This window comes from Squalius cephalus, assembly GCF_949319135.1.
Source record: "Squalius cephalus genome assembly, chromosome: 2".
Lineage (NCBI taxonomy): Eukaryota > Metazoa > Chordata > Actinopteri > Cypriniformes > Leuciscidae > Squalius > Squalius cephalus.
The window spans coordinates 412,662-437,665 of NC_137123.1; the positions used below are offsets into that span (position 1 = coordinate 412,662).

Here is a 25,004-nt window from a genome sequence, read left to right on the forward strand (position 1 = left end):
TTGTGTGCATGTGTGTCCATTCAAGGGAAAGGAAACTATTTGAATTTAAATTTATTTTTATTTGATCAGGGACAATGCACAAAAAACATTAGTCTAAAAAAGAAGAGATGTCATGTGCCAGGTTATAGCAAAAAATGCTAATTTCCACCCGCAGTCCCTGGACAGGTTGATGTTATACTTACAATTCGGTGTTCGAGCACTGTCTGAAACGCGCCTAACCCTAACCCTAACCCTAACCCTAACCCTAACCCTAACCCTAACCGTGTGGCAGCTGGTCCGGACGGATCACAGATTAATGTATAGGCATTTCATCACCCCAAATTACATAGTAAAAATCTGACCCTGTCAAAAAAGGCGGAGTGCTTTTTGCAATTGAACGATACCGTACCAGAGTTCGTTTGGAACCAGGCCGAGATCACCTCTTCAGCCGGGTCTCGGTACGGTTGTTTGGTCCGCACCCGAGTGCGATTGCTGTATTCACACCTGCCCAAAAGATCCGCACCAAGGGGGAAATGAACTTGAGTTCGATTCAGTCGAACCAAACAAGTCAGGTGTGAATACACCCTCAGTCATCGCTGGTCCTATCCAGTTCCAAGTCATTTTCGTCATCCAGCATCATGTCTTCGTCTTCCAACCCCAAGTGTCCTTCATTGCAGATTTTTTTTTTTAAATTTAACCAGGAAGGTCCCGTTGAGATACAATATCTCTTCTACAGAACTCCCGTCCAGTTCCTCGGCCTGGTCTCTGCTGTCTCCCTTCAGGGGTTGGGGGGGTTATGTCACAGTCATGTTTAGTTCTCTGTCTTCTTAGTTTCTGGTCATAGCTGTTCTTTAGTTATCATCATCTGTGAATATAAGCTCTAAGTTTCTTCAGTTGATTGTCTTGTGTTAATGTTATGTTAGTTGTGTGGTGTACGTTTATCTCTTGGTGTTCATTAAAATTAACTATTCATTCATTCTGCATCACGCATCTTGTTCATTGGATTATCACACAGCAACCCCTGACATAGTGAGAGTAAATGATGACAGAATTATAATTTTTGGACAATTCTTTTAATTGTTAATGTTAATAATAAAATTTGGCATTAAGTAAATAAAAGATGGGAACTGGATTTTTTTAAACATTTTATAGAAACGTCTAGATCATCTTTTGTGTGATTTGATCCTCCTGTTGTCTCAGATATTGTGTCTCTTTCTCAGAGCTGCAGTCCGTATCTTCCTCATGAGTGTGACGAAAACTCGTATCTGAACGGCGTCTGCGTCCAGTTCAACAGCCGTTTACAGGCCGTCTCAAACTTTACCGCTGCTTACCAAGGTCTGACGAGTCTGACACAGAAACCAGCGGATAACGACACTTTTAGCACTGAATGCAGTTTAACTATTTCAGGCTTTAATACTGTACACCATGTGTTGGGTTCTTAGTAACATTCCAGTTGGTGTTTATTGACAACTCAATTAAAGACTAAAGACATGATTAAAGGCATTATGTTAAATACTTGGGAAAAATATGGATTTATTGGCCATCTTGTCAATAATTTATGGTTTGATTGCTAAAAGAAGTTGGCGTAACAGATGTGTTTCCATATCTTGTGGTGTTTCTGCAGAATGCACGAAGAGAGAAGTCAACCTGGTGTTTCTCTTTGACGGATCTGGAAGTTTGAAATCAGAAGAGTTTAAAATGAACAAAAAATTCATTTTAGATGTTATGAAAAAACTTTCAAACTCATCCATAAAGGTAAATCAACCCAGCACTATTAATGTGGAAATATAGACATGTAATGGTCTCTGGTCTGCTAATGATGTTAACGGCACGTGTGCTTGTTGTTTGTCCTTCTGTGGGTCAGTTTGCTGCTGTCCAGTTTGCAACTGCATTCAGAACTGTGTTTGACTTCAACGACTATCGGAACGGCTCCGCTGAAGACAAACTCATGAAAGAGCCACACATGAACAAACTCACAAACACACACAGAGCAATCGACTATGTCTTGTGAGTGAAACCTTCATATGCTTATGAATGTTCACTGAATTTACACTTTAAGAGAAAAGGTCTTGAAATGCACATAAATGAAAATTAAAGATGGCTCTTTCTGTAGATTTGCTCTTTTGTTCAGGTCTGTTAAACACACTGGAGTTGGACATTTGTCGTTCTATAAATTAGAAGTTAAAACACATTGGTGTAGAAACAAATGTTTGTGTCACTATTTATGATTGATCACATCACCAGAAAGAATCTCCTGAATAGCGTGTCGTCTGGAGCCGATCTCAGCGCTCAGAAAGCCCTGGTGATCATCACAGATGGAGAACCCACTGATTTTGATGATGAAAATGCCCTCAGGAGATGTGATAAGCAAAATATCCTCCGCTACGTCATTGGGGTGAGTTTCCTTAAAGCTCAAGCTTGTCATTTACAGTTTGTGGTGTGTCAGTTTCATGTTCAGAGTCACTGGTAGTTTGATTCCTAAGGGTTGAAACACTGTGACTCTGTGGTTTGTTTGAGCTGCCTGACATGTGAACTTGTCAAACAAACACGTGAAGTTTGGGCGGGAATCTCTGATTGACTGACCAATGGCAAACTAGGAGAGTGTTCAAGAAACCTGTCTGGAAACAGTCATTATTTGTGTAATTTGGTTATTACTCTAGTTGTGCAGAAATGACACACTTCAGCTTTAAATGACAAGTGCTACAAGCACTAATTTATATCACATTTATCAGTTTGTTTCCATTTTTCAAGAACAAACATATATAAATTATGTTTTACATATTGGTCTGTTTCAATTCATGTTATCAAAAGTGTTTTTGCACAGACAGACTTAATGACAGTTTTGTTTGTCAGGTGGGAAAAGTTAGCTTAGCCAGACTCTACCAACTGGCTTCAGAACCAAAAATAGACAATACCTTCTACATTCAAAACTACGATGGACTCCAAGGACTTCTTGACAACCTGCAAAAAAAGATCTACAACATTGAAGGTAAAATGCAAGCATAAAGAAAATAGACATACTGTATAATGTTATAAATAAAAGCAGCTAATGAAGAATCCACTGATGATTTAAGAGTTCTTCTTCTGTGGTTTCAGGATCAAAGGACACACACAGCAAAGACAGACCGAAAGAGTTATCGCAGAGTGGATTCAGTGTCCTCTACCACAAGGTCAGAAATATCATATAAGTTAAAAAAAGACAATTTCTTATAAGGAATAGTTCATGTTATTGTATAAAAGTAGTTTATAGAATCTTATAAAATGCTGCTGATTGGTGCAGTGTGGCGATGTGTAGGTCGTGAATGCATCAAGTGCCCTGGAACAATTACGACGGCCGTAGAAACGGGTGATGCACTATAGCAAGCTGATTGAGAAATGTACAATACAATAATCAATACTGGGTTGCCACTTGATGTAAAACCCTGGTCCTAAAGTAAAACCAGAGCACCACTGATCTGCTTCATCTGCTGCTAAACATAAATAACAAAAACTCTGGACATCTTTCAAAGACTCAATGCCACTAACCACGCCGCAAATATAAACCTGCGCACACAAACTCCTGGAAAATGCGAGACTCCTAAGCACAATACAAACTTTTTAAATGAGTTTGCACACTTCTTGGGGGAATTTATACCCAAATATGATAAACTGTTAATTCTTGGTGATTTTAACATTCATGTGTGTTGCACAACGGACTCATTAACTAAAGAATTAACTACTTTGTTAAAGGCATTTGATCTCAAACAACATGTGAATGTCCGACTCATCAGCTGGGACATACTCTTGACCTTGTGCTATCATATGGCTCTCTTTATGATCTTGAGGTAGCTGATAATGGGTTTTCTGACCATAAATCTGTTATGTTTTCTGTTCCCTGGGTACCAAATTACTCTAAAGCCACTAAATATGTCCGTAAATCTCGATTAATTACCTCATCTACTAGCAAATCCTTTTCATTAGCTTTTCGTGATGCTGTGGATCAGTGGATGTCAGTCAGTATGATCTGAGTGCAGAGGAGCTCCTATTTAGACTCAACTCCACATTTGTGAATGCCTTGGATTCAGTGGCTCCTGTAAAAACCTTAAAACTCAAACCTAGATCTGAACCCTGGATTGACGATAACGTACGCTCTTCGAGGCAGATCTGTAGAAGTGGAAAAAGTTTAGTTTTCCAAAACTTACTTACCACTTACTTTAGTTCATTTAGTTGCTTTAGTTGGTTCATGAGATTCATTATCCAAATTCCAGAAGGTAGTGAACAGAAGGCAGTTTTACCGTTTTTAACACCGTTGTTAATCCAGCTGTCTCCGAGTACCCTGTTGTGTCAAAAACAATGTGTGAGGATTTTCTTAGATTTTTTGTTAATAAGATTAATGATTTCAGATTGGGGATATCTTCCCCTACTTCTGATCCGTCCAACCCCTCTGTTTGTTTTGCAGAGTTCAGTCAGTTTGAACCTATTTCTTTTATACAACTGCAAGAAATAGTGTGTCAGTTAAAGCCGTCAGGCTCTTCCATTGATGGCATGCCTCCATATTTCCTGAAACAAGTTTTTGATGCAGTGGGTCCATACCTTGTGACTATGATAAACCGATGTTTTGAAACTAGTACTGTACCAGATGTGTTAAAACATGCTACAGTTTATCCTTAGCTTAAGAGACCAAATCTAGACCCTACTGTTTTAGATAATTATAGGCCAATTTCTAAATTGTCTTTTATTACAAAGATCCTAGAGAAAATAGTTCTTCAACAATTGCAGAGTTTCTTCGATGAAAATAAGATATTTGAGGTCTTTCAATCAGGTTTAAGAAAACACCACTCGATAGAAACTGCACTCCTGAAGGTTTTAAATGATATTCTACTAACTGGCGACTATGCTGTGCTGGTGCTCCTAGACTTGAGTGCTGCTTTTGACACTGTGGACCACGCTGTTCTTCTTGCTCGCTTGGAGCACTGTGTTGGCATAAAAGGAAGTGCTCTTGAATGGTTTAAATATTATCTTTCTAATAGAAGTTTTAAAGTTAACATGGGTGAACATTCATCTGAGGCAGCTCCTCTATCATGTGGTGTTCCTCAGGGTTCATCTTAGCTCCTATTCTTAGCTCTATTTTTAGGAAGCATGGTCTGTCGTTCCATTGCTATGCAGATGATACTCAAATCTATCTGCCATTAAAACAGAGTTTGGATGGTCTGGAGGCACTTATGACCTGTTTGTCTGATGTGAAGGCCTGGCTGTTTTTACATTTTCTTAATTTTAATGAGAGCAAAACTGAAATAATAGTGTTTGGTCCGATTCTGTTAGTACACCAAAAATAAATTTTGGTAAGTTATCCTCGTCTGTGAAGCCTTGGGTTAAAAACTCTAGGGGTTGTCTTTGATGATGGGCTGAAATTTGACAAACACATAAATTCAGTGGTCAAATCATGCATCTTTCATCTTCGACTACTAGCAGAAGTAAAACCTATTCTGTTAAGAAAAAATTTAGAAAAATTAATTCATGCTTTTATTACTTATAGATTGGATTGTGGTAGCTCACTTTATTTTGGGATTAGCCAGTCAGCTTTATCCCCGTTTTTAAAAAAGACTTTTAACCAGTACTAAAAAACGGGACCACATTACACCGGTTTTACGTTCTCTGCACTGGTTGCCCGTGCGTTATCGAGTGAATTTTACAATTCTTCTTTTGGTTTTTAAATCATTAAAAGGTCTGGCCCCTCCTTACCTCTCAAATTTATTAACTGAATATCGTCCAGTCCTGTATCTCCGGTCATCCTACCAGAGATTGTTATGCAGTCCGAAGTCAAAGCTGAGATACAGGGGTGACCATGCCTCTTCAGTGGCTGCCCCCAGACTGTGGAATGCTCTGCCTCCGTGTATTCGCTCTGCATCATCACTGTCTGTTTTTAAATCTAAGCTAAAAACTCATTTTTGCGAATTGACATATTTTCAATGAGGAAGTTGTATTGTATTGTTTTTCCTTTTTTATTAATTATATTGTATTTTCTTGTTATGTCTTCATTGTGCAGCACATTGGACAACCTAGGTTGTGGTTAATGGTGCTATATAAATAAAATTGATATTGATATTGACATTGACTGCTGCGTTTGTTTCAGGACTCTGCGATTGTGGGTTCGGTTGGATCTAATGACTGGAGTGGATCTCTGTATGAAGTGACGGGATCAGGATCTGGATTTAACGAGACCGAGATTAAGGATCCATCTGTCAGTAAAGACTCGTACATGGGTGTGTTGAAGCTGTTGGTCCTTCCTTGTCTGATGTGAAGTGTCTGTGCATGTTTTAATGATGCTGATGATGTTCAGGTTACTCTTCTGTTCTGGGAATGAGAGGCGGCGTCTCTCTTCTGTTCTCTGGGGCGCCGCGGGCCGAACACAGGGGTCTGGTGACCCTCTTCACCAAGAATGAAAGCACATGGACAGTGACGAGGAACATCACCGGAGAACAAGTTAGTGAAGAAGAACCCTCTGACACGATATTAACACTCTCCATCAGCAAGAGCAGGGCTTCCCAAATCCTATGGAAGAAGCAACCACTTAGAAACACTCTTGCAAAACCACTGAAACCATCTCGAAAACCTCACCGGCCACCTACCAACCACTCAGAACCTGCCTAGCAACACCCTAGTAACCACCTCTTAGCAACTGCCAAGCAACCACATAGAAACATCCTTACAAAGCTCTAGGAACTCCCTAGAAACCACTTACTGTATAAACACCCTACAAGTTACCCAGAACATCAAAGCACAATCACCTAGCAACATTTTAGCAGCTAGTTAGCAACCACTTAGCAATGCCCTAGCTACCACTTACGACTTGTAGCAGCTGTAATGTTTTAATAATAGTAAAGTTAACAGAATTAAAGTATTACATCTAGGCTATTTTAATTATAACTGAAAAATAACTGAATAAGTTATTCTGAATATTCTGAATAAATTCAACTGACCTCACATGATTTTTAGCATTTCGTAAGTGTTAATTATCAGTAATAAAAAGCAGTTCACTTACATTAATGGCTCTAAATCAGCATATAAAACAAGGAAAAGAGTCAAATCATTTCTGCAGAGAACGCTTCAGTTTCTAGTGTTCAACATGAAGGCAGTAAGTTGTGGGACTGTGTTTGTGAAGTGTTAGTGGAACATGTTTTCATAATTCTTCTGTGAACATCAGGCTATAAAGATCATATGCTAGAATGCAATTATATTCATTTTGATTCATTTCTGGCATCAGATTGGCTCGTATTTTGGCGCGTCTCTGAGTCTGTTGGATGTGGACTCGGATGGAGAGTCAGATTTCCTTCTGGTCGGAGCTCCATTATTTCACCAGTCTCGGCCGAGGGCAGAAGGGAGGCTGTACGTCTACGCTTTATCAGAGGAGGTATGGACAGATTCACAACATTCTCCATTAGTAAGTACAGTGTGGTTAATGTTCAGGGCCTGTGACTGGAAGGTTGCTAGTCATCACCATTAAGTTACTCCAGTGCAGCGATGGACAACTTCAGTCCTGGAGGGAAACTGAGTTTAGCTCCAACCCTGATAAAACACTCTCCTGCCTGGAGCTGTCTAGTTATCCTGAAGACATTGATTAGCTGGTTCAGGTGTGTTTGATCAGGGTTGGAGTTGTGGATATTATACTCCAGGAATGAAGTTGCCCAACCCTGCTCCGAGGGGATTGCCATTGTAATCGGTTCCCGGTGACGGACTATCGCATTAAAGTCATGGAAATACATTGTTTTGGCGCGGGTCCTCTGCAGACGAATAAAGATTATGTCCTCTTTCTCTCTCTGTAGTATTTTCAGAAGACACTGACCGAGTCAAACACCGGCAGATTTGCTGCATCTCTGGCTTCACTAAAGGACCTGAATGGGGACGGCCTGTCAGATGTGGCAGTCGGGGCGCCGCTTGAGAACGAAGGGGAGGGAGTCGTCTACATCTACCTGGGCGACAGGACACAAGGAATAAACACCGAACCCGCTCCTCAGGTGAGAGTCTGCTTTAGTTCCCTCAATCCCAAACACTGTGTTTGTGCCCAGTTTAACCCAGAATCCCAGATGAGCCCAATGTTCTCAGATGAACAAGACATGGCAGGATAAACGTGTACAATGATGAACCTCTTTAGCACAGTAGATCTGTGTGTGTGTGTGTGTGTTTTAGCGGATCCCAGCGCGCTCGGTTCTGCCCGGTCTGCAGCAGTTTGGAGTGTCTCTGTCCGGTCAGATGGACATGAGCGATGATAATCTGACAGATGTCGTGATCGGAGCTAAAGGAGGGATCGTGCTGCTCAAGTAGGACATTTCACAACACATTCACAAAATAATGGAAAGATTCTCTGACAGTCTAAACACGAGGTCTCAGTTATGACCTCTGGCTCTGCTTGAGTACAGTCACTTCAGTGGCCAGTTTGTAATTGAACCTTTAGTTTGGAGAATTAATGCAATGATTTGAAGAAACTAACTATCAGTTTGAGTTGGTCAAGTTGTTGTAGGCCCAGTTAGTCTCACTGTATCATTAGCTATTTACTCTTTTCTCTCTCTTCTCAGGGCTCGGCCTGTGATGTCTGTATCTGCGCAGCTCAGTTTCAGTCCCAATGAAATCAGTCCGAACGACTTTGAATGCCCGAGTGAGAAAGCGTTTAATGCGTTTAATCTCACTTCGTGTTTCACAGTGAACGAGCGGACCAATAGCAGTGGTAACGTCAAAGACATCTCAGAGTCTCTGTCACATGAAGAGCATGGCCTGCGTATGTCTAACCCTCTCATCTCTCTCAGGATCTCTCAAGAAGAACCTGAATGTTTCTCTGAACCTGAATGTGGATGTGATGAGAAGAATCAATCGAGGATTCTTCGATCAGAGTGATCCGTCATCCAGGACTCTGCAGAAGTTCGTCCTGCTGGATTCTGGGATCTCCTGTTTTGGATTCCCAATCTTCATGCCGGTACGCTTCATCTATCACAGCTTCAGCCAATCCCAGCAGCTTCAGTTTAACAGCAAATGTTGTGTTTGTTTTAGATCTGCATTAGAGACACCGTGTCTCCGCTGAAGATACGAATGAATTTCTCACAAACCGAGATGCTTTCTGGAAACTCCATGGCTATCCTTGACATCCACAGCAGGACAGAGGAGTATGTCGAGGTGAGCTGGACTTCTGATATCACAATTTATACACTCTAGGCTTGTTAAATTCATGTCTTTCTCTGTCTAGAAATATCAGGTCCTTCAGCTTTACTGTATAAAGTTTCTGCAACATTCAAAAGCTCTATGAAAGTTTCTGTTTTGTATGTGACTAGGTGCCGTTTCAAAGGAACTGTGATTTAAACAACAGCTGTGTGGCCGATCTGAAGCTGAACTTCAGTTTTACGTGAGTAACAACTGATAAATAAATCAGACATGATACTAATGTTAAATGTCTGTAAATGCTTCTGAATATTTCCATTCTTCTTGATTTGAAATAAACATGAGAATGTGATGAAGGTTCTGCGTTTGGTTTGTTCTTCAGGAACGACACATTAGTGGTGGTGAATCAAGCTCATCTCACTGTCCTCGTATCGCTGGCCAACCCAGGCGACGACTCCTTCAACACCAGCATAGTGCTGCACTACCCAGAAGGCCTCTCGCTCTCAAAATTTGACACCATTAAGGTACCGCTGTCCACACATCAAACTATGGACTGTCAAAAACAAAAAAAAAACATCTGAAAATGCTTTTGCCATTAAAATCTAAATACCAGCTGAAATAAAGGCTACAGTACCTATATACGCAATATATATAATTGACTGATAAACTCTCAACAGACAACACAATTGATCAGATTTCATTCTCAATACTCAAATAAGTCTTGTCACTTTTAAGTATGATGTGCATATGATGTGATGTGTATATATTTCATGTTGCCGCCGATGGCCTCGTGGTCAGCGCGCCGACATGTAGAGCCGTTGCACTCAGGTGGCCCGAGTTCGAGTCCCGGCTCGTGGACCTTTCCCGATCCCATCCCCCGTCTCTCTCCCACCTCACTTCCTGTCAACTCTCTACTGTCCTGTCCCAATAAAAGGCAAAAACAAATAAAAAATAAAAAAATTATATATATATCATCCAAGATGTCCATGTCTTTCTTTCTTCAGTCGAAAAGAAATTAAAGTTTTTGAGGAAAACCTTTCAGGATTTTTCTCCATATAATGGACTTCAATGGCACCCAACGGTTTGAAGGTTCAAATGTCCGTCTCAATGCAGCTTCAAAGTCTCGACACGATCCCAGCCGAGGAATAGTGTCTTATCTAGCGAAACGATCGGTCATTTTCTAAAAATAAATAAAAAATATATACTTTTTAACCACAAATGCCCGTTCTGTACCAACTCTGAGATGTGCCACGCATTGCGTAATCACGGTGGAAAGGTCATGCGTCACGCCATCTGTCTAAGTTCTTTGTTTGTGTACTCCGGTTCAGAAAGGTAGGGAAGGGCGAAAAACTCCCTCTCATTTTCTCCTCCAATTTCAAAATCGTCTGAAATCTTTTTATTTATTTATTATTATTTTTTTTTTTTTTTGTGACCTTTACAACGTGATGACACTTGGCGCATCTCAGAGATTGTACAAGACGGGCAATTTATTTTTAGAAAATGACCAATCATTTAGCTGGATAACACCCTATTCCTCGGCTGGGATCGTGTCGAGACTGTGAAGCTGCATTGAGACGGACATTTGGACCTTCAAACCATTGAAGCCCATTTTATAAAAATCTTGGAATTTTTTCCTCAAAAACCTTAATTTCTTTTCGACTGAAGAAAGAAAGACATGGACATATTGGAAGACATGAGGCTGAGTAAATTATCAGGATTTTTTTATTTGAAAGTGAACTACTCCTTTAAAAGCTGTACAGCCAATGCCACAGTTGCACAGCTTCTCCCAGCCGCTCTGTATTTTGAGTTTGGAGCACACTTGTGCAACAGCTGAAAGAGACTATTGCTGTACAATTATAAAGCACTTTTGACCCTGCAGAGTTGCACAGGTTAATGGAAGAAATAGACAATACAACCATATCTACACATGATGCTGAGTGAGAAAACCAGCTGCTGCATAGGCAGATATATCTGTACACATGAACATAGACAGAATGAGAGAGGAAAACACACACACACACACACACCCATACACATATTACTCTCTTTTGTGTTTCGCATTCATCCACTAACAAGTTCATATGCTACGAATGACGTCAGAGAAACGTCAGATATAATTGATTTGGTTTGTTACTGCATCGACGCAGAATCATCCACGTCTGGATCGCGATGCATCGTAGACAGGCTAGATAGATGGGGCTATAGCTCAGTGGCAGCAGCCATCCAGGCGTGCACATGCAGTCACACACACACACACACCTTTATGTTGAAAGGAATGGCTACCGTTCTCTGCTCTTCAACAAATAATTTACACACACATTTCTGTCATTTTTCTATCTTGAAGCTATAGTTGCCTGCAACATTGAAAGCTGTCTCTGTGTTTAGCGCAAAAGCTCACGTGATTGCCGCCGGCTCGGGCTAAAATTAACAGTCGTGCCGTGTACCAGCTGCTTTGCCACGATTATCAGTTTAACTGACTCGTAACGTGTGCAATATCTCACGACCTCCCGAGTGTCCGAACTCGCACCGTGTACGCCCGCCTTTAGACAGCATATCCTCACAGCAATGACATACAACAGTCCGCTCGCTGCGGCATAAACACAACTGAGTAAATGCTGCAGCTTATATGCTTAGTAAATCACTCCACAAGATTGTTAATGAAACGCTTACACTGTTATGATTGCTCATTTGGGAATTAATAAGCAAACCACACAATATGCACAGAGATAAGGAGTAAAAGAGTGTGCACTTATCTCAGATGTTGATTTCAGATGCACGCTGCTAACTGCTAACAGCAACACTGCCGTTGTTTGTTTGAATGTTGAGCCGCATCTCATTGGCCACCATGGCAACAGCAACCAATCAGCTGCGCTATACAGATGATGATGCGATCGCTACCAAATAAGTTAAAGACCTAATAGTCTGCGCCATCTAGAGTTTCATTACAGATCAAATTTAAATTCCAATTTTGAAACTGAAATGGTGCCAATTCTACAATCTGAAGTATTCAGTTTAGATTTACAATAAAGATATAGGTCAAAGAATCAAAGATATAAAAGAAGTTTCTAAATATCTAAATATAAGTCTAAATAATTGATGTTGTGTTGTTTTAAGTCTAATGCAGACTGCATCGACAAACATCGACCAACAGCTACAGACACTGTCGAGTTCTGTTGAATCAGTGTGTTATATGTTGCCAGATGCTTTTTGGGTCGAGGAATGTCTGAAAAGTGTCGTACTGTAATCTGGTGGTGATTGTCTGTGTCTGTCGGTGCAGTGTGAATTGGCCTTTAAGGATTATGTCAATTGTGTGTGTGTTCAACAAATAGCCCAGCCGGACTCGAAGCAGCTGTGGTGATCGTGACAGCGGTGCTATGAACAGAACCACCTGCAGTATCAATCTACCAGTGTACCGCAGCGGCACCACGGTAAAACACACACACACACACACACACACACACACACACACACACTGACAGACTGTAGTATCTTTCCTCATGTATGGACAGATGAACATGCAGAGGCTGTTAGTTTCACATCTCTGTCAGCATGAGGAGATGAATGAACACATACAGTCACAAGACAGTGGCAGAACTGAAACATATATCCTTACATTTTACTTCCAAGGGCAGTTATTAACCTTTATAAGGGGAAAGTTGTTTAACTTTATTAAAGGTGTAGCAGATCCCATTCTGCACATAACGAACTTCACACAGCAGACAACAGGATGGCTTCAAAACAGCTGAATTTATTAACCCGCCCTGGAAACATATGGGACAATTTGATCAATATTTTTCGTTGCGCCAACCTCTTCCCACATCACACACAATATTAAGTAGGAAGAGCGAGAGAAAATAAGTGCGTCTTTCCTCGCCAGCGTCCATCCGCAAACTGAGGATGACGTAACTCACATGTATACATACTTAACATTATGTAGCAGATACATTAATGTGCAAATAATACATTTCTTTTGTTTGAGGAAAAATAAAGTAATAAAATGGCTGGATGTGTATCCTTTAAACATATCAGAAATAACATAAGAATAATGTTAGTATGAATCAAACAAATATTCCCTCAAAACATTATGCACAGTCACATTATACTCCTTAGAACTGCAAAACCAGTGTAATAGATGGATGTAACATGATATAATGTATTACAGAATCTGAGAAATAAATATACAATATCTGCTCAAAAGCACAATCCCCATATACATTATAAACTCAAATTACATAAATTAGATCACATTATACTGGTTAAATTAAAGAACTGAACATACCTGGAAACATATGGGACAATTTGATCAATATTTTTCGTTGCGCCAACCTCTTCCCACATCACACACTGTGCACAAATCAACAGTTAGTTCACTCCACGTGCGTCCGATAAGGCTCACACAAAACTCAAAATACACAATATGCATGTGTACAATCGATTTAATATAACATTGTACTCAATGATAAATGAACTTTAATTGAATGAACTCCTCTTACATACCAATATTAAGTAGGAAGAGCAAGAGAAAATAAGTGCGTCTTTCCTCGCCAGCGTCCATCCGCAAACTGAGGATGACGTAACTCACGCACTACAAAGGCATAGCGCGCAACACTGATAAATGTCCCACACAACAACACCCCAACAGATAGTTCCCAACCACAAAGAAAAAAATAGTTTTGGGAAGTTAATCATACAAACCCAATACACAATCATACATTGGGGATGTGATCACACTCCGAAAACCACAGTATCTGCACGCAACAACCCTGTTACCCAACTCACTGGGAGAGTGACAAAAGAAAGTTGGCCAGACTCTCAAGTGCCCACCCGCAAAAAGAAGTGCCATAAACACTACTCCAAAGATACTCAAATGATCACCACTAATATTTTACCCCAAATGAATTATTCTGACTGGAGAACTCAAATGCCACTTAAGAAGTTTTTGACCATAAAAGGCTAAGCGAAGGGCTATGGAAGGGGGTTTTCTGGGTCATAATTTGAATCAGTCTATCAACTGGTTTAATCAATCTGCCAGCCCTAGTTCTGACTGTGTGAGTCATATCAGATGAAGGGTGAACTACTTCTCCAGGAACTCCATCAGTTGGTGTTGACTCTTCCATGTCACGTTCAACTTCCTCAACATTCATATCATGAGGGTCAGATGCGGGACTCTGAACTTTTTCCCAACTCGCAATTTCATCATCTATTCCATCAAGGACATGCTCCGATCCTGATCTGAAATCTGAATCTCTGGTCTCCTCTTCCATTGAAGGGCTCAATTGACAAGCTGGAGAATGAACTGCTCCATCGGAAGGGTCAGATTCTGAACTCTGAACTTCTCCCTGACTCTCACTGTCAACGTCCGTTCCATCAAGGACATGCTCCGATACTGGTCCGAAACTTAGACCTCTGGTTTCCTCTGCATTTGATGGGGTCGACGGACAAGCTGGAGAATGAACTGCTCCATCAATCTCGTTTCCAACATCCTCTAATTCATTTATAGTTTTGTCGATCATAGAGTCATCTGTCTCAAAGTCCGACCCGGAGTCTTCGGAAGCCGGTTCAACACAATCCTTCCTCACATCAACAGGTAAGAAATTTGCACGTAAAAGCAAGTTCCTGTGAACCACCTTCTCCTGATTGGTCCTGGTGTTCCTTACACGGTAAGTATGACACCTTGTATCCACAGATACCACAACATGCACAGTTGAGTCCCATTTGTCGGCCAGCTTGCGCCGTCCACGCTCTCCTTTATTGGCAAGCAACACATAGTCTCCTTCCTCTATATCTCGGCCTTTGACGTCTTTGTTGTAATGCTCAGATTGCCGTTGTTGACTCGCAGTGTTGTTGGCCTGAGCAAGTAACATAGCTTCCCTCAGATCATCCTTCATTTTTTTTACATACTGGTCATAGTCTGTGACGTTGTTATCCCGGACTACACTCTACACATCAAATCAACGGGCAGCCTAGGAATTCGACCATACATGAGGAAAAATGGGGCAAAGCCAGTTGACTCATGGGCAGTACAGTTATAAGCAAACGTCAGGGTTTGCAGCATTTGTGGCCAGTCATGTTTGGCTCTCGGAGGCAATGCTCTGATCATATTGCCCAAGGTAAGATTGAATCTCTCGACTTGGCCGTTACCCATCGGGTGATATGCCGTGGTTCGTGACTTCTGTACGCCAGCAATCTGCAACAGTTCCTTGATCAACCGGCTTTCAAAGTTTGCTCCTTGGTCCGAGTGGATTCTTAGTGGAAATCCATAAACACAGAAGAACTTGTCCCATAATTGCCGAGCGACTTGGGATGCTGACTGGTTCCTGCACGGAAACGCATTAGCCATTTTCGTGAAGTGGTCCGTTACCACAAGTACATCAACACTCTTGCCAGAAGAATCCTCAGCAGACCAGAAGTCTATACAGACTAATTCTAGTGGATGGATAGTTCGGATGCTCTCTAAAGGGGCCCTTCCCTCAGGTTCAGGGGTTTTGCTGACCACACAACGTTGACAGCGTCTCACATAATCACGGGTGTCACTCTCCATTCCAACCCAAGAAAAGCTCTGTCTAGCCAAAGATAACGTCCTTCCTTGACCTTGATGGCCTGCCTCATCGTGGATGCCGCGCAAGACTTCACTGACCAGTGAATCAGGAACTATGAACTGGTAACGTGTAAACTTAGTCACTGGATCCTTGCAGATACGGTACAGGATGCCATCCAACAGCTTCAGTCTGTCCCATTGCTTCAACAGTTTCAAGGCCTTGAAAGGTTCCTTAGCTCTTTCTCTCCGAGACGGTCTCTTACCTCTGCATACATAGAAGAGAACTCTTGAGAGCACATGGTCACCTTCTTGCTTCTCCCGAAGCTCCTCTAGTAAGAAGACTGGTAAGGGGTTCTCACCAGCAGGCATAATTTGTTTGTTTTCTTGAGCAAGCCAAGAAAGGACTCTCCCCTCTGCTCCCACATCCCACTTTGCATGAGCTTCTAAGATAGCAGAGACCTGATCAGAAGACAAGGAACTTTGTTCTGACGAATGTCCAACACTTTGGCTATTGGCGCTGAGCCTAAAGGAATCCTGCACTGTGCCTTTCCTTATTTGTTCAGACTGTTCAAGCAAAAGGTTGTACGGTTCTGTCACTAATCTATGGCTCACAAGACTGGGAACAAACGGCTGACGGCTCAGAGCATCGGCAACCACATTCTTTGTGCCCGGTATGTACTGGATGTCAAAGGTGTACGGGGCCAACTTAGCTACCCACCTCTGTTCGCACGCGTCTAATTTCGGCTTTGTTAAAATGTAGGTCAACGGATTGTTGTCCGTCCAGACTGTGAAAGTATTTCCCTTTAGCCAATGGCTAAATTTATCGCAGACGGACCATTTTAATGCCAGAAATTCAAGACGGTGCGCAGGGTAGTTGGACTGAGCTCGTGTAAGAGCCTTACTTGCAAAGGCAATAGGTCGTGCCTTGGACTCTCCTTCAAGGACTTGTGACAATACTGCCCCTATACCATCCAAGGAGGCATCTGTAGAGAGGATAAATGGCCGGGCGAAATCGGGGTGCGCTAACACTACAGAGTCCACAAGAGCCGACTTAAGCTGTTCAAAGGATAAGGCACATTCTCTAGTCCAATCTGAAGGGCTGAGTTTCCTAAAAACAGCACGACCCCTTGAAAATCCCTTTTTCCATTTGGTTGCAGCGGTTAGTGTGAAGAGCGGTTTGGCGATGCTGGAACAGTTGGGGATGAACCGTTGGTAATACATGACCATACCCAAAAAGGACTTGATCTTTCTTTGGGAAGGTGAGACCCCATCATCCATCATGAGATCCTTTTCAGTGACAGCCGTAATGGCAGCAACTTTGTCAGGATCAGTCGCGACTCCATTCTCATTCACAACATGGCCGAGGAACCTGACGTTCCTTCTAAGGAAGTAGCATTTCTTTGGCGCCAACTTCAACCCGTGAGCACTCAATCTCTCGAAAACCATCTCCAACCTTTCCAAGGCCTTTTCTTCAGTGGGAGCAACAACCAGAAGATCATCCAAGTAACAAAGCAGGGTAAGGAAGTTTTGGTCGCCGAATATACTCATCATAAGCCGCATGAAACTCGCTGGGCTGTTGCATAGTCCCTGTGGAAGACGATTGAACTCATAGAGCCCTAGAGGTGTGGTAAAGGCTGTAAGTTTCTTGTCTTCCTCACACATGGAGATGTTGTAGAAGCCGGACGTAAGGTCCATTGCGCTGAACAATGCATTCCCTCCCAGAGCAGCGAGGCAGTCGGCTTGATGAGGAAGAGGGTGTGCATCCTTAATAGTGCGTGAATTTAGCCAACGGTAATCAACGCAGATACGTAGGTCTCCACTCTTCTTCCACACGAGAACCAAGGGGGAGGCCCACTCGCTGCTGGATTTACGAATGAGATCACGCTCTTCCATCTCTGACAGTACTTGCCGTAACTTCTGATAGTGCCCTGGCAGCACACGCCGATAGGGCAAACGGAAAGGCCGGTGGTCAGACAGGTGGATACGATGTACAAAGTCTTTAGCTCTCCCGCAGTCTAGCTTGTGTTTTGAGAATACATGTTCATACTTCTGGACCAAGCGCAATAGCTGAAATTTCCATTGAAGTGACGCTTCGCAAGAATCGATGTCCAAGTCACTCAATCCCATTTTCTCTAAGACATGCTGGAAGTCTGGGTTGTGTGATCCGTCGTGCACAGTTTGACTCTGGGCTTTAACAGTATCAAAGGGTTGCTCCCCATCCATATCCAAATCTTCTAACGCCACACATGGAGAGACGTTGACTACTTTAGAATTCCTCCTCAAAGTGATTGGCTTGTCGGTTGGGTTAAGCATCCTAACTGGCACCCACCTGTCAGCAGTCATAGAACCCACCACACGTCCCATGATGACATCCTTCTTATGGGTTGGTGACTTAGTCGGCTCAATCAACACTGCACTACCCTCCGAAATAGGTGTTGTAGGAGGGAGCTTGGCCCACACCAGGTGTTCCTGCCTTGGCAGCAACGTGACAGCTTGAACCAGTTTGGCCGTGCCAATGATGTCAGGCATCTCATCACCTCTCCATCTGTTAATACCAGAAAGTACATTAAGGAACTGCTCAACCTCAGCATCTTTCGTTGATTCAGGCCTATTTACGACATGCCAGTATGTGGGTCTCTGCTTAAACTGGCTCAAGATGAATTTGAGGACGTTGGTGCCCAGTATCAAATCATCCCGCTGTCCTGTAACAACCAGCGTGGGTACACTGACTTCATACTCGTACACTCTCATCTTCAGCTGATATATACATTTTGGCGTAACCTGAACACCACCACATCCAATCAGCATAATATTGGCCTGCATCTCACACTGATCCAGAGACATACCTGCGTCCAATAAGCGAGATTCTGCAACTTCACTGATGGTGCAAGCCATAGAGCCACTGTCTAACAATGCTCTCAAGGGAATGCTGTCATTGACTAGAACGTCGGTGTAGAAAAGGCTGTCTGCCCGTGCCAGCTGCGTCACATTCTGAAACAGGACCACATTATCACTAGTAACTGTCTTACAAGTCGACTCATATATGTTTGATGCATCATCTTGGAGGGTCTGAACTTCTTCACCCACACTATCCCCTCCCAAGTGCAGGTGTGTCAGTTTCCCTGAATCTGGGAGCGGCTCCCATATTCAGCACTTTTCTTAGGGCAATCCCTGCGCTGGTGACCGACTTCTAAGCAGTTTAGACATCTTTTCTCAGACATGCAGTGAGACCATGTGGAATGGGTTCTCTCACCACAAACACGACATTTGGATGGACGAGACCAAGAAGGCATTTGTGGTCTATCAGAAGCAGCCTGTGCATTAGTGCGTTCAAGCACTCTTTCCAGCATGCTGAGCACTCGCTCTAATGTACCTGTGTCAGTCAAGGCCGTGTGTGGAGGCACTGTGGCGATCTCAGGCTTTGTGTTATGGGTACTGGGGATGCACGCTGCTGAGTTAACTGCAGTGTTGTCCACTGTAGAGGTCTCTGTGTGGCTGACGGCGGCAGTTGCTACTTGAAACGAATTGCCAGGGAGAGAGTAAGGATGTGGTTTCTTGGTTCTCAGCTCCCTTTGATGCTCGTCAATTGCTTCTTGCACCTCTGCTGATGACCACTTCGTGATAGGCTTGTACCTGAACATACTAGAAAGTTCAACATTAGGGCAGCTTCTAATGAACATCATTGCAATTTCCTGTGAAATGTTCTTCATTCGACTACCCTCTTTCTGCAGGTGATTATCAGCGATTTCGGCCGCATTATTGAGACGGACCCAATAGTCGACAGGGCTTTCTTTGGCATATGGCATTGTAGAATAGAAGTCTGCCAGTGGAAGACAAGATTCTGGGGTCTCACTGAAATAGCGTAAGAGCATTTTGTAAATGGTTTCAGGGGTAACAACCATGTCAGGTGAGTGATTACTTTTTAGCCCCACTTTTACAATATTTTTAGCTCTACCCAAAAGGTTGTTCAAAATCTCAATGGAATGCTCTGCTTTCGGGCGATCACACTTCTGTAAGTAAACCTCCATTAACTCTATCCACTCATGAACGGTAAGTTTATCCGTACCATCACCACGGAAAATAGGAGGGCTCCTATTGTCAGAACGTACAATCAGATTCAACCTGGATAAGTCAAGTGTAGTGCTAGCTAGATCGCTTTTAGCTGGTTCGGGGGCAGTCTGATGCCCCAGAGCAGAAGGACTATGATCAGCTAAGAGCCGGTCCAAAATACTATCGCCAATTTGGCTACCAAGCTCTTCAAGTAGCTCTGTTATCTGCAAACGAGAATCATCACATATTGGGGCAGGTGTAAAAGATGAAGCACCAGCGTTGACTTTTCCTTCCATTTGTGAAGAGCCTAAATTAATATCGCGAATCTGATCATTTTCTTTACGTCTCACAACACCATCTGAGCTGATGAAACCCCTACCCCTCCCCAAGACTGGTGTAGACATATTGTACATCTTACTGTCCAAATTGGTCACTATCGTATAACAAAATAAATTGACTCAATGTCTTAATAATTCAATGTTCGAAAGTCAATGTTAAGAATGTAAGAGAACTGTATGAAACAAGGAAAGTTCTTTAGCTGACACTGGAAGGCAGGACCCGATCCACAGCTTGACACCTGGCAGACGACTCAGGCCGGCTTTCTGAATCCAGGGAAGGCGCAGCAACAGTTCCACGTAAACGAACAACACCCGGCGATCGGCTGTGGCTGATCAGTTGTATCCAAGAAGGTCACGGCACCAGTTTTATGTAGCAGATCCCATTCTGCACATAACGAACTTCACACAGCAGACAACAGGATGGCTTCAAAACAGCTGAATTTATTAACCCGCCCTGGAAACATATGGGACAATTTGATCAATATTTTTCGTTGCGCCAACCTCTTCCCACATCACACACAATATTAAGTAGGAAGAGCGAGAGAAAATAAGTGCGTCTTTCCTCGCCAGCGTCCATCCGCAAACTGAGGATGACGTAACTCACATGTATACATACTTAACATTATGTAGCAGATACATTAATGTGCAAATAATACATTTCTTTTGTTTGAGGAAAAATAAAGTAATAAAATGGCTGGATGTGTATCCTTTAAACATATCAGAAATAACATAAGAATAATGTTAGTATGAATCAAACAAATATTCCCTCAAAACATTATGCACAGTCACATTATACTCCTTAGAACTGCAAAACCAGTGTAATAGATGGATGTAACATGATATAATGTATTACAGAATCTGAGAAATAAATATACAATATCTGCTCAAAAGCACAATCCCCATATACATTATAAACTCAAATTACATAAATTAGATCACATTATACTGGTTAAATTAAAGAACTGAACATACCTGGAAACATATGGGACAATTTGATCAATATTTTTCGTTGCGCCAACCTCTTCCCACATCACACACTGTGCACAAATCAACAGTTAGTTCACTCCACGTGCGTCCGATAAGGCTCACACAAAACTCAAAATACACAATATGCATGTGTACAATCGATTTAATATAACATTGTACTCAATGATAAATGAACTTTAATTGAATGAACTCCTCTTACATACCAATATTAAGTAGGAAGAGCAAGAGAAAATAAGTGCGTCTTTCCTCGCCAGCGTCCATCCGCAAACCGAGGATGACGTAACTCACGCACTACAAAGGCATAGCGCGCAACACTGATAAATGTCCCACACAACAACACCCCAACAGATAGTTCCCAACCACAAAGAAAAAAATAGTTTTGGGAAGTTAATCATACAAACCCAAGACACAATCAATACTTTTCTCTTCCCAACTTGCTACAAAGGTATGTGTCATATTTTATGTAAGATTCTTAAATGTAATCAATTACTTAAATTAAAATGCTGTTATAAAATGAAATTGGTATCAACATAATCCATGTTTGCGCTGTACAAGTGGCTCAGTAGTGGCATTTATATGTATTTACCCAGACAGTTTAATGCAGCTCAGAGGTGGCATATGCATTTACACTGCAGTTAAAATGGCATAATTAAAATTATGAAAAACTTACATTATACTTTTTCGATCTAAAACTAAATCCGCCATTAGGTGGCGTCTAGTCGCTGTGATTCATTTAATCTTTGATTCGTTCCAAACCGCGATTCATTGGAACCCAGCTGTGTTGCTAGGAGACCTGCAACGGTTCTGTGACTTTGTTTTGAAGGACATTCCTTGGTGAAAGAGATAAAAATTAAATAATATTGAAAACTCTGAGTTTAAAATATGAGCCACTTAATATTAATTTCTTTCTATTATTTAACTGTTGTGTAAAATTAATATCAATTTGCACTTGTGCTGTTATTTTTGGAACTCTTGCTCGTGTTAAGTAGATGTGTGTGTGTGTGTGTGTGTGTGTGTGTAAAGAGAACTAATACAGGGCCATTTTTCGCCTAATATTTAGAATTTTGTGAGCATTTGTGTTGATTTTGGTGGTATTTTTGAACGTTAATTTCCGCTCCTGTCACAGAGTCAGTGCTACTGGGTCTCGGGCACATTTAATATATGCCATATATTATGTCTTTCTCAAGTCTTTTACTCTGTAAAAAAATAAATAGAAATATCTGCAAATCAAAGGAATATATGTCTAAATTACCTGTGAAACTAGTAACGGATCCTGCGGAGATTCTCAGAGGAATAACGTCTCCGGTTACTATCGTAACCACGGTTCCCTGAGAGGCGGGAACGAGACATTATGTCAGCTATGACGTATATGGGAACTCCTCCCTTCACCACTTTCGCTGAAATCTTATGGGCTAACGCCAGCTGGGGACAGCTGGCCAATCAAATACTGTCAAATACTGACAGGTCAGCGGGCAGTATAAAATGCATGGCCGTCAAAATTACTTCAGAATCACGACTGAACGCTAGCACAGCTGATCAAACAGCAACCACGGCAGCTAACGTAATGTCTCGTTCCCGCCTCTCAGGGAACCGAGGTAACGATAGTAACCGGAGACGTTCCCTTTCAAGGCGGTAACTCAACATAACGTCATCTATGTATATGGGAACTGTATTAAATCCCGCTGTGAGAGCAGTGAAGATAAGCCCTGAACGGGGTCAATCACACCCACACATAAAACCAATAGCCGCGTCTCTAAGAGTACTCGCATCTGATAGGTGGAACTAGACCAATGAGACATCTGCTCCGACCCTAACAAAATTTGCATATCTTAATGCAATGAACGCGAAGGCTGCACTGAATTGGGCAGACACAACACAATAAGCACTCAAGCACGAGAGTTAAACACAGAGTCGACGGAGTTTGCGGTGACAACTGCATAAACCTTATAAACCAAAACACAGAGTTAGCAGCCATGGTAACTACTGTATAGCTGGTTATAACAGTTCACAACACATGAATAAAACTTAACTCATAGAAAGTACATGTGACGCTACAGAGGGTACATCCAGCTTGTAAAACCTGGCGAATGTGTTCTGGGAAGAATAGCCAGCAGCAAGACATAAATCCTGGATAGATGTACCTCTAGACCAGGCCCATGAGGAAGCAATTACCCTTGTAGAATGAGCCCTGATGTTAAGGGGGCAATCTTTCCCCTGGCATTCGTAAGCCAATGCAATAGCGTCCATAATCCAGTGAGAAAGTCTCTGTTTTGAAACAGCACGTCCCTTATTACATCCACCAAAGCACACGAACAGCTGGTCCGACTGATGGAAGGCGGCAAAGCGATCCACATACATCTGCAAAGCCCTAACAGGGCAAACAGCGCTGTGAGCATCAGTGTCACGCGAGGCTGATGGCTCAGCAGATAAGGCGGGCAGGGAAACAACCTGTGCTCTAAACGGTGTATTGAGTGACTTCAGAACGTAACCTGGTCTCGGCCGGAGAGTGACATTACAGTCGCCAGGTCTGAAACAGATGCAATCATTGTTCACCGAAAACGTGTGTAAGTCTCCAATACGCTTCGCCGAGGCGAGAGCAAGAAGCAAGGCCGTCTTCAGGGAAAGCTCCTTAACCGCAATCGAAGCTAAGGGCTCTAATGGTGGTAGAGATAGAGCCCTCAAAACTAGAGCTAGATCCCACGGCGGCACGGAGGGCGGCCGTGAAGGACACAATCTCCTCGCTCCCCTGAGAAAACTGATTACCAGAGCGTGCTTACCAATCGATTGCCCATCAACTGGGGAATGAAAAGCAGCAATAGCGGCCACATACACTTTCAGCGTGGATGGCAAACTCCGGCCATCCATTCTGTGCTGTAGAAAGCTCAAAACATCCGACACGGAACAGGTCCCTGGGTCAATACCGATGTCCTGGCACCATTTTGTGAAAACTCCCCACTTCAGAGCGTAGAGGCGCCTGGTAGAAGGCGCACGCGCCTCCGTAAGTGTGCTCAGCACTCGTGAGTGCAGAGCGTCCAGCTCATTTAGGGTCCCCGCAACGGCCACACATGAAGGTTACACAGCTTGGGGCTGGGGTGCCGTATCGTGCCGTTTGCCTGAGACAGCAGGTCCTTCCTGAGGGGGATTTGCCATTGGCACCACTAACCCTCTCAGGTCCGCGAACCAGGGCTGATTCGGCCAGTTCAGGGCCACGAGTATAACTGACGCTCTGTCCTCCTTGATTTTGCACAACACCATAGGCAGAATCTTCACCGGAGGGAACGTGTAAAGCCTGGCTTTAGCCTGACGCAACTGTGAGTGACCGTAATGCGCTTGTGGCCCGAAGACCACGCCCTCGGGCGGAGCTCGAGTTTGCAGCCAAAACTGCAGCGGCCACATATATGCAGCAGACCCAGATGGCACACTGAAGAAGCCGCCGCCATCAGTCCCAGAAGCCTCTGAAATTCCCTCAGTGAAACTGACCTGCCCGTTCTGAAACGGCGCAGAGTCGATGAAATTGCCTCTATGCACTCTTGAGAGAGACTGGCTCGCATCGCCATCGAGTCCAAAATACTCCCCGATATGTTATATTCTAACATATCCAGCTACGTGACGGCCTTGCCGAGGACCCTGACGAGCTCCTCCTGGAGCTCCTACTGAGACGCCCAATCCTTTTCCGATGCCGAGAGCGACATGGAGTCGTCTTCCTCGCCAGCTCCGAAGGAGACAAAGTTTGCGACGGCATGGGGGGGGGGGCTATCGTCCGCAAAGTTGACAGCGTTTGGGGGGGGAGGTCCCACCAGTGGCTCGCTGGCGGCAGTTCTCTCATCCCCGCTGTTGCTCGAGCCACTTCTCTTCTGGCTCTGAGGGCGCGCACTGGCAGCTCGGCACAGTGGGCGCACGTGTCATCCGTGAGTGCCGCCTCGGCGTGGGGTGGACCAGGCAGGTGACACAGAACTGGTGAAGGTCGGGCGGGTCAATGGGACCTG

At 43.1% G+C, this 25,004-nt stretch overlaps 1 protein-coding gene across 2 annotated transcripts in view; it reads left to right on the plus strand.

Moving 5' to 3' along the window:
• Positions 1–25,004, plus strand: part of LOC307154374 (integrin alpha-L-like) — a 38,281-nt gene that overhangs the window by 9,866 nt on the left and 3,411 nt on the right. For both annotated transcript variants that reach the window (XM_079864264.1, XM_079864263.1), the window contains exons 5-21: positions 1,200–1,314; positions 1,604–1,734; positions 1,844–1,986; positions 2,224–2,374; positions 2,833–2,968; positions 3,076–3,149; positions 6,092–6,221; positions 6,299–6,441; positions 7,223–7,369; positions 7,782–7,973; positions 8,146–8,276; positions 8,532–8,680; positions 8,760–8,926; positions 9,001–9,123; positions 9,279–9,349; positions 9,488–9,629; positions 12,435–12,533. In XM_079864264.1, coding sequence (XP_079720390.1) covers positions 1,200–1,314; positions 1,604–1,734; positions 1,844–1,986; positions 2,224–2,374; positions 2,833–2,968; positions 3,076–3,149; positions 6,092–6,221; positions 6,299–6,441; positions 7,223–7,369; positions 7,782–7,973; positions 8,146–8,276; positions 8,532–8,680; positions 8,760–8,926; positions 9,001–9,123; positions 9,279–9,349; positions 9,488–9,629; positions 12,435–12,533 — 2,244 coding nt within the window. The remainder of the gene's footprint in view (positions 1–1,199; positions 1,315–1,603; positions 1,735–1,843; positions 1,987–2,223; positions 2,375–2,832; positions 2,969–3,075; positions 3,150–6,091; positions 6,222–6,298; positions 6,442–7,222; positions 7,370–7,781; positions 7,974–8,145; positions 8,277–8,531; positions 8,681–8,759; positions 8,927–9,000; positions 9,124–9,278; positions 9,350–9,487; positions 9,630–12,434; positions 12,534–25,004) is intronic.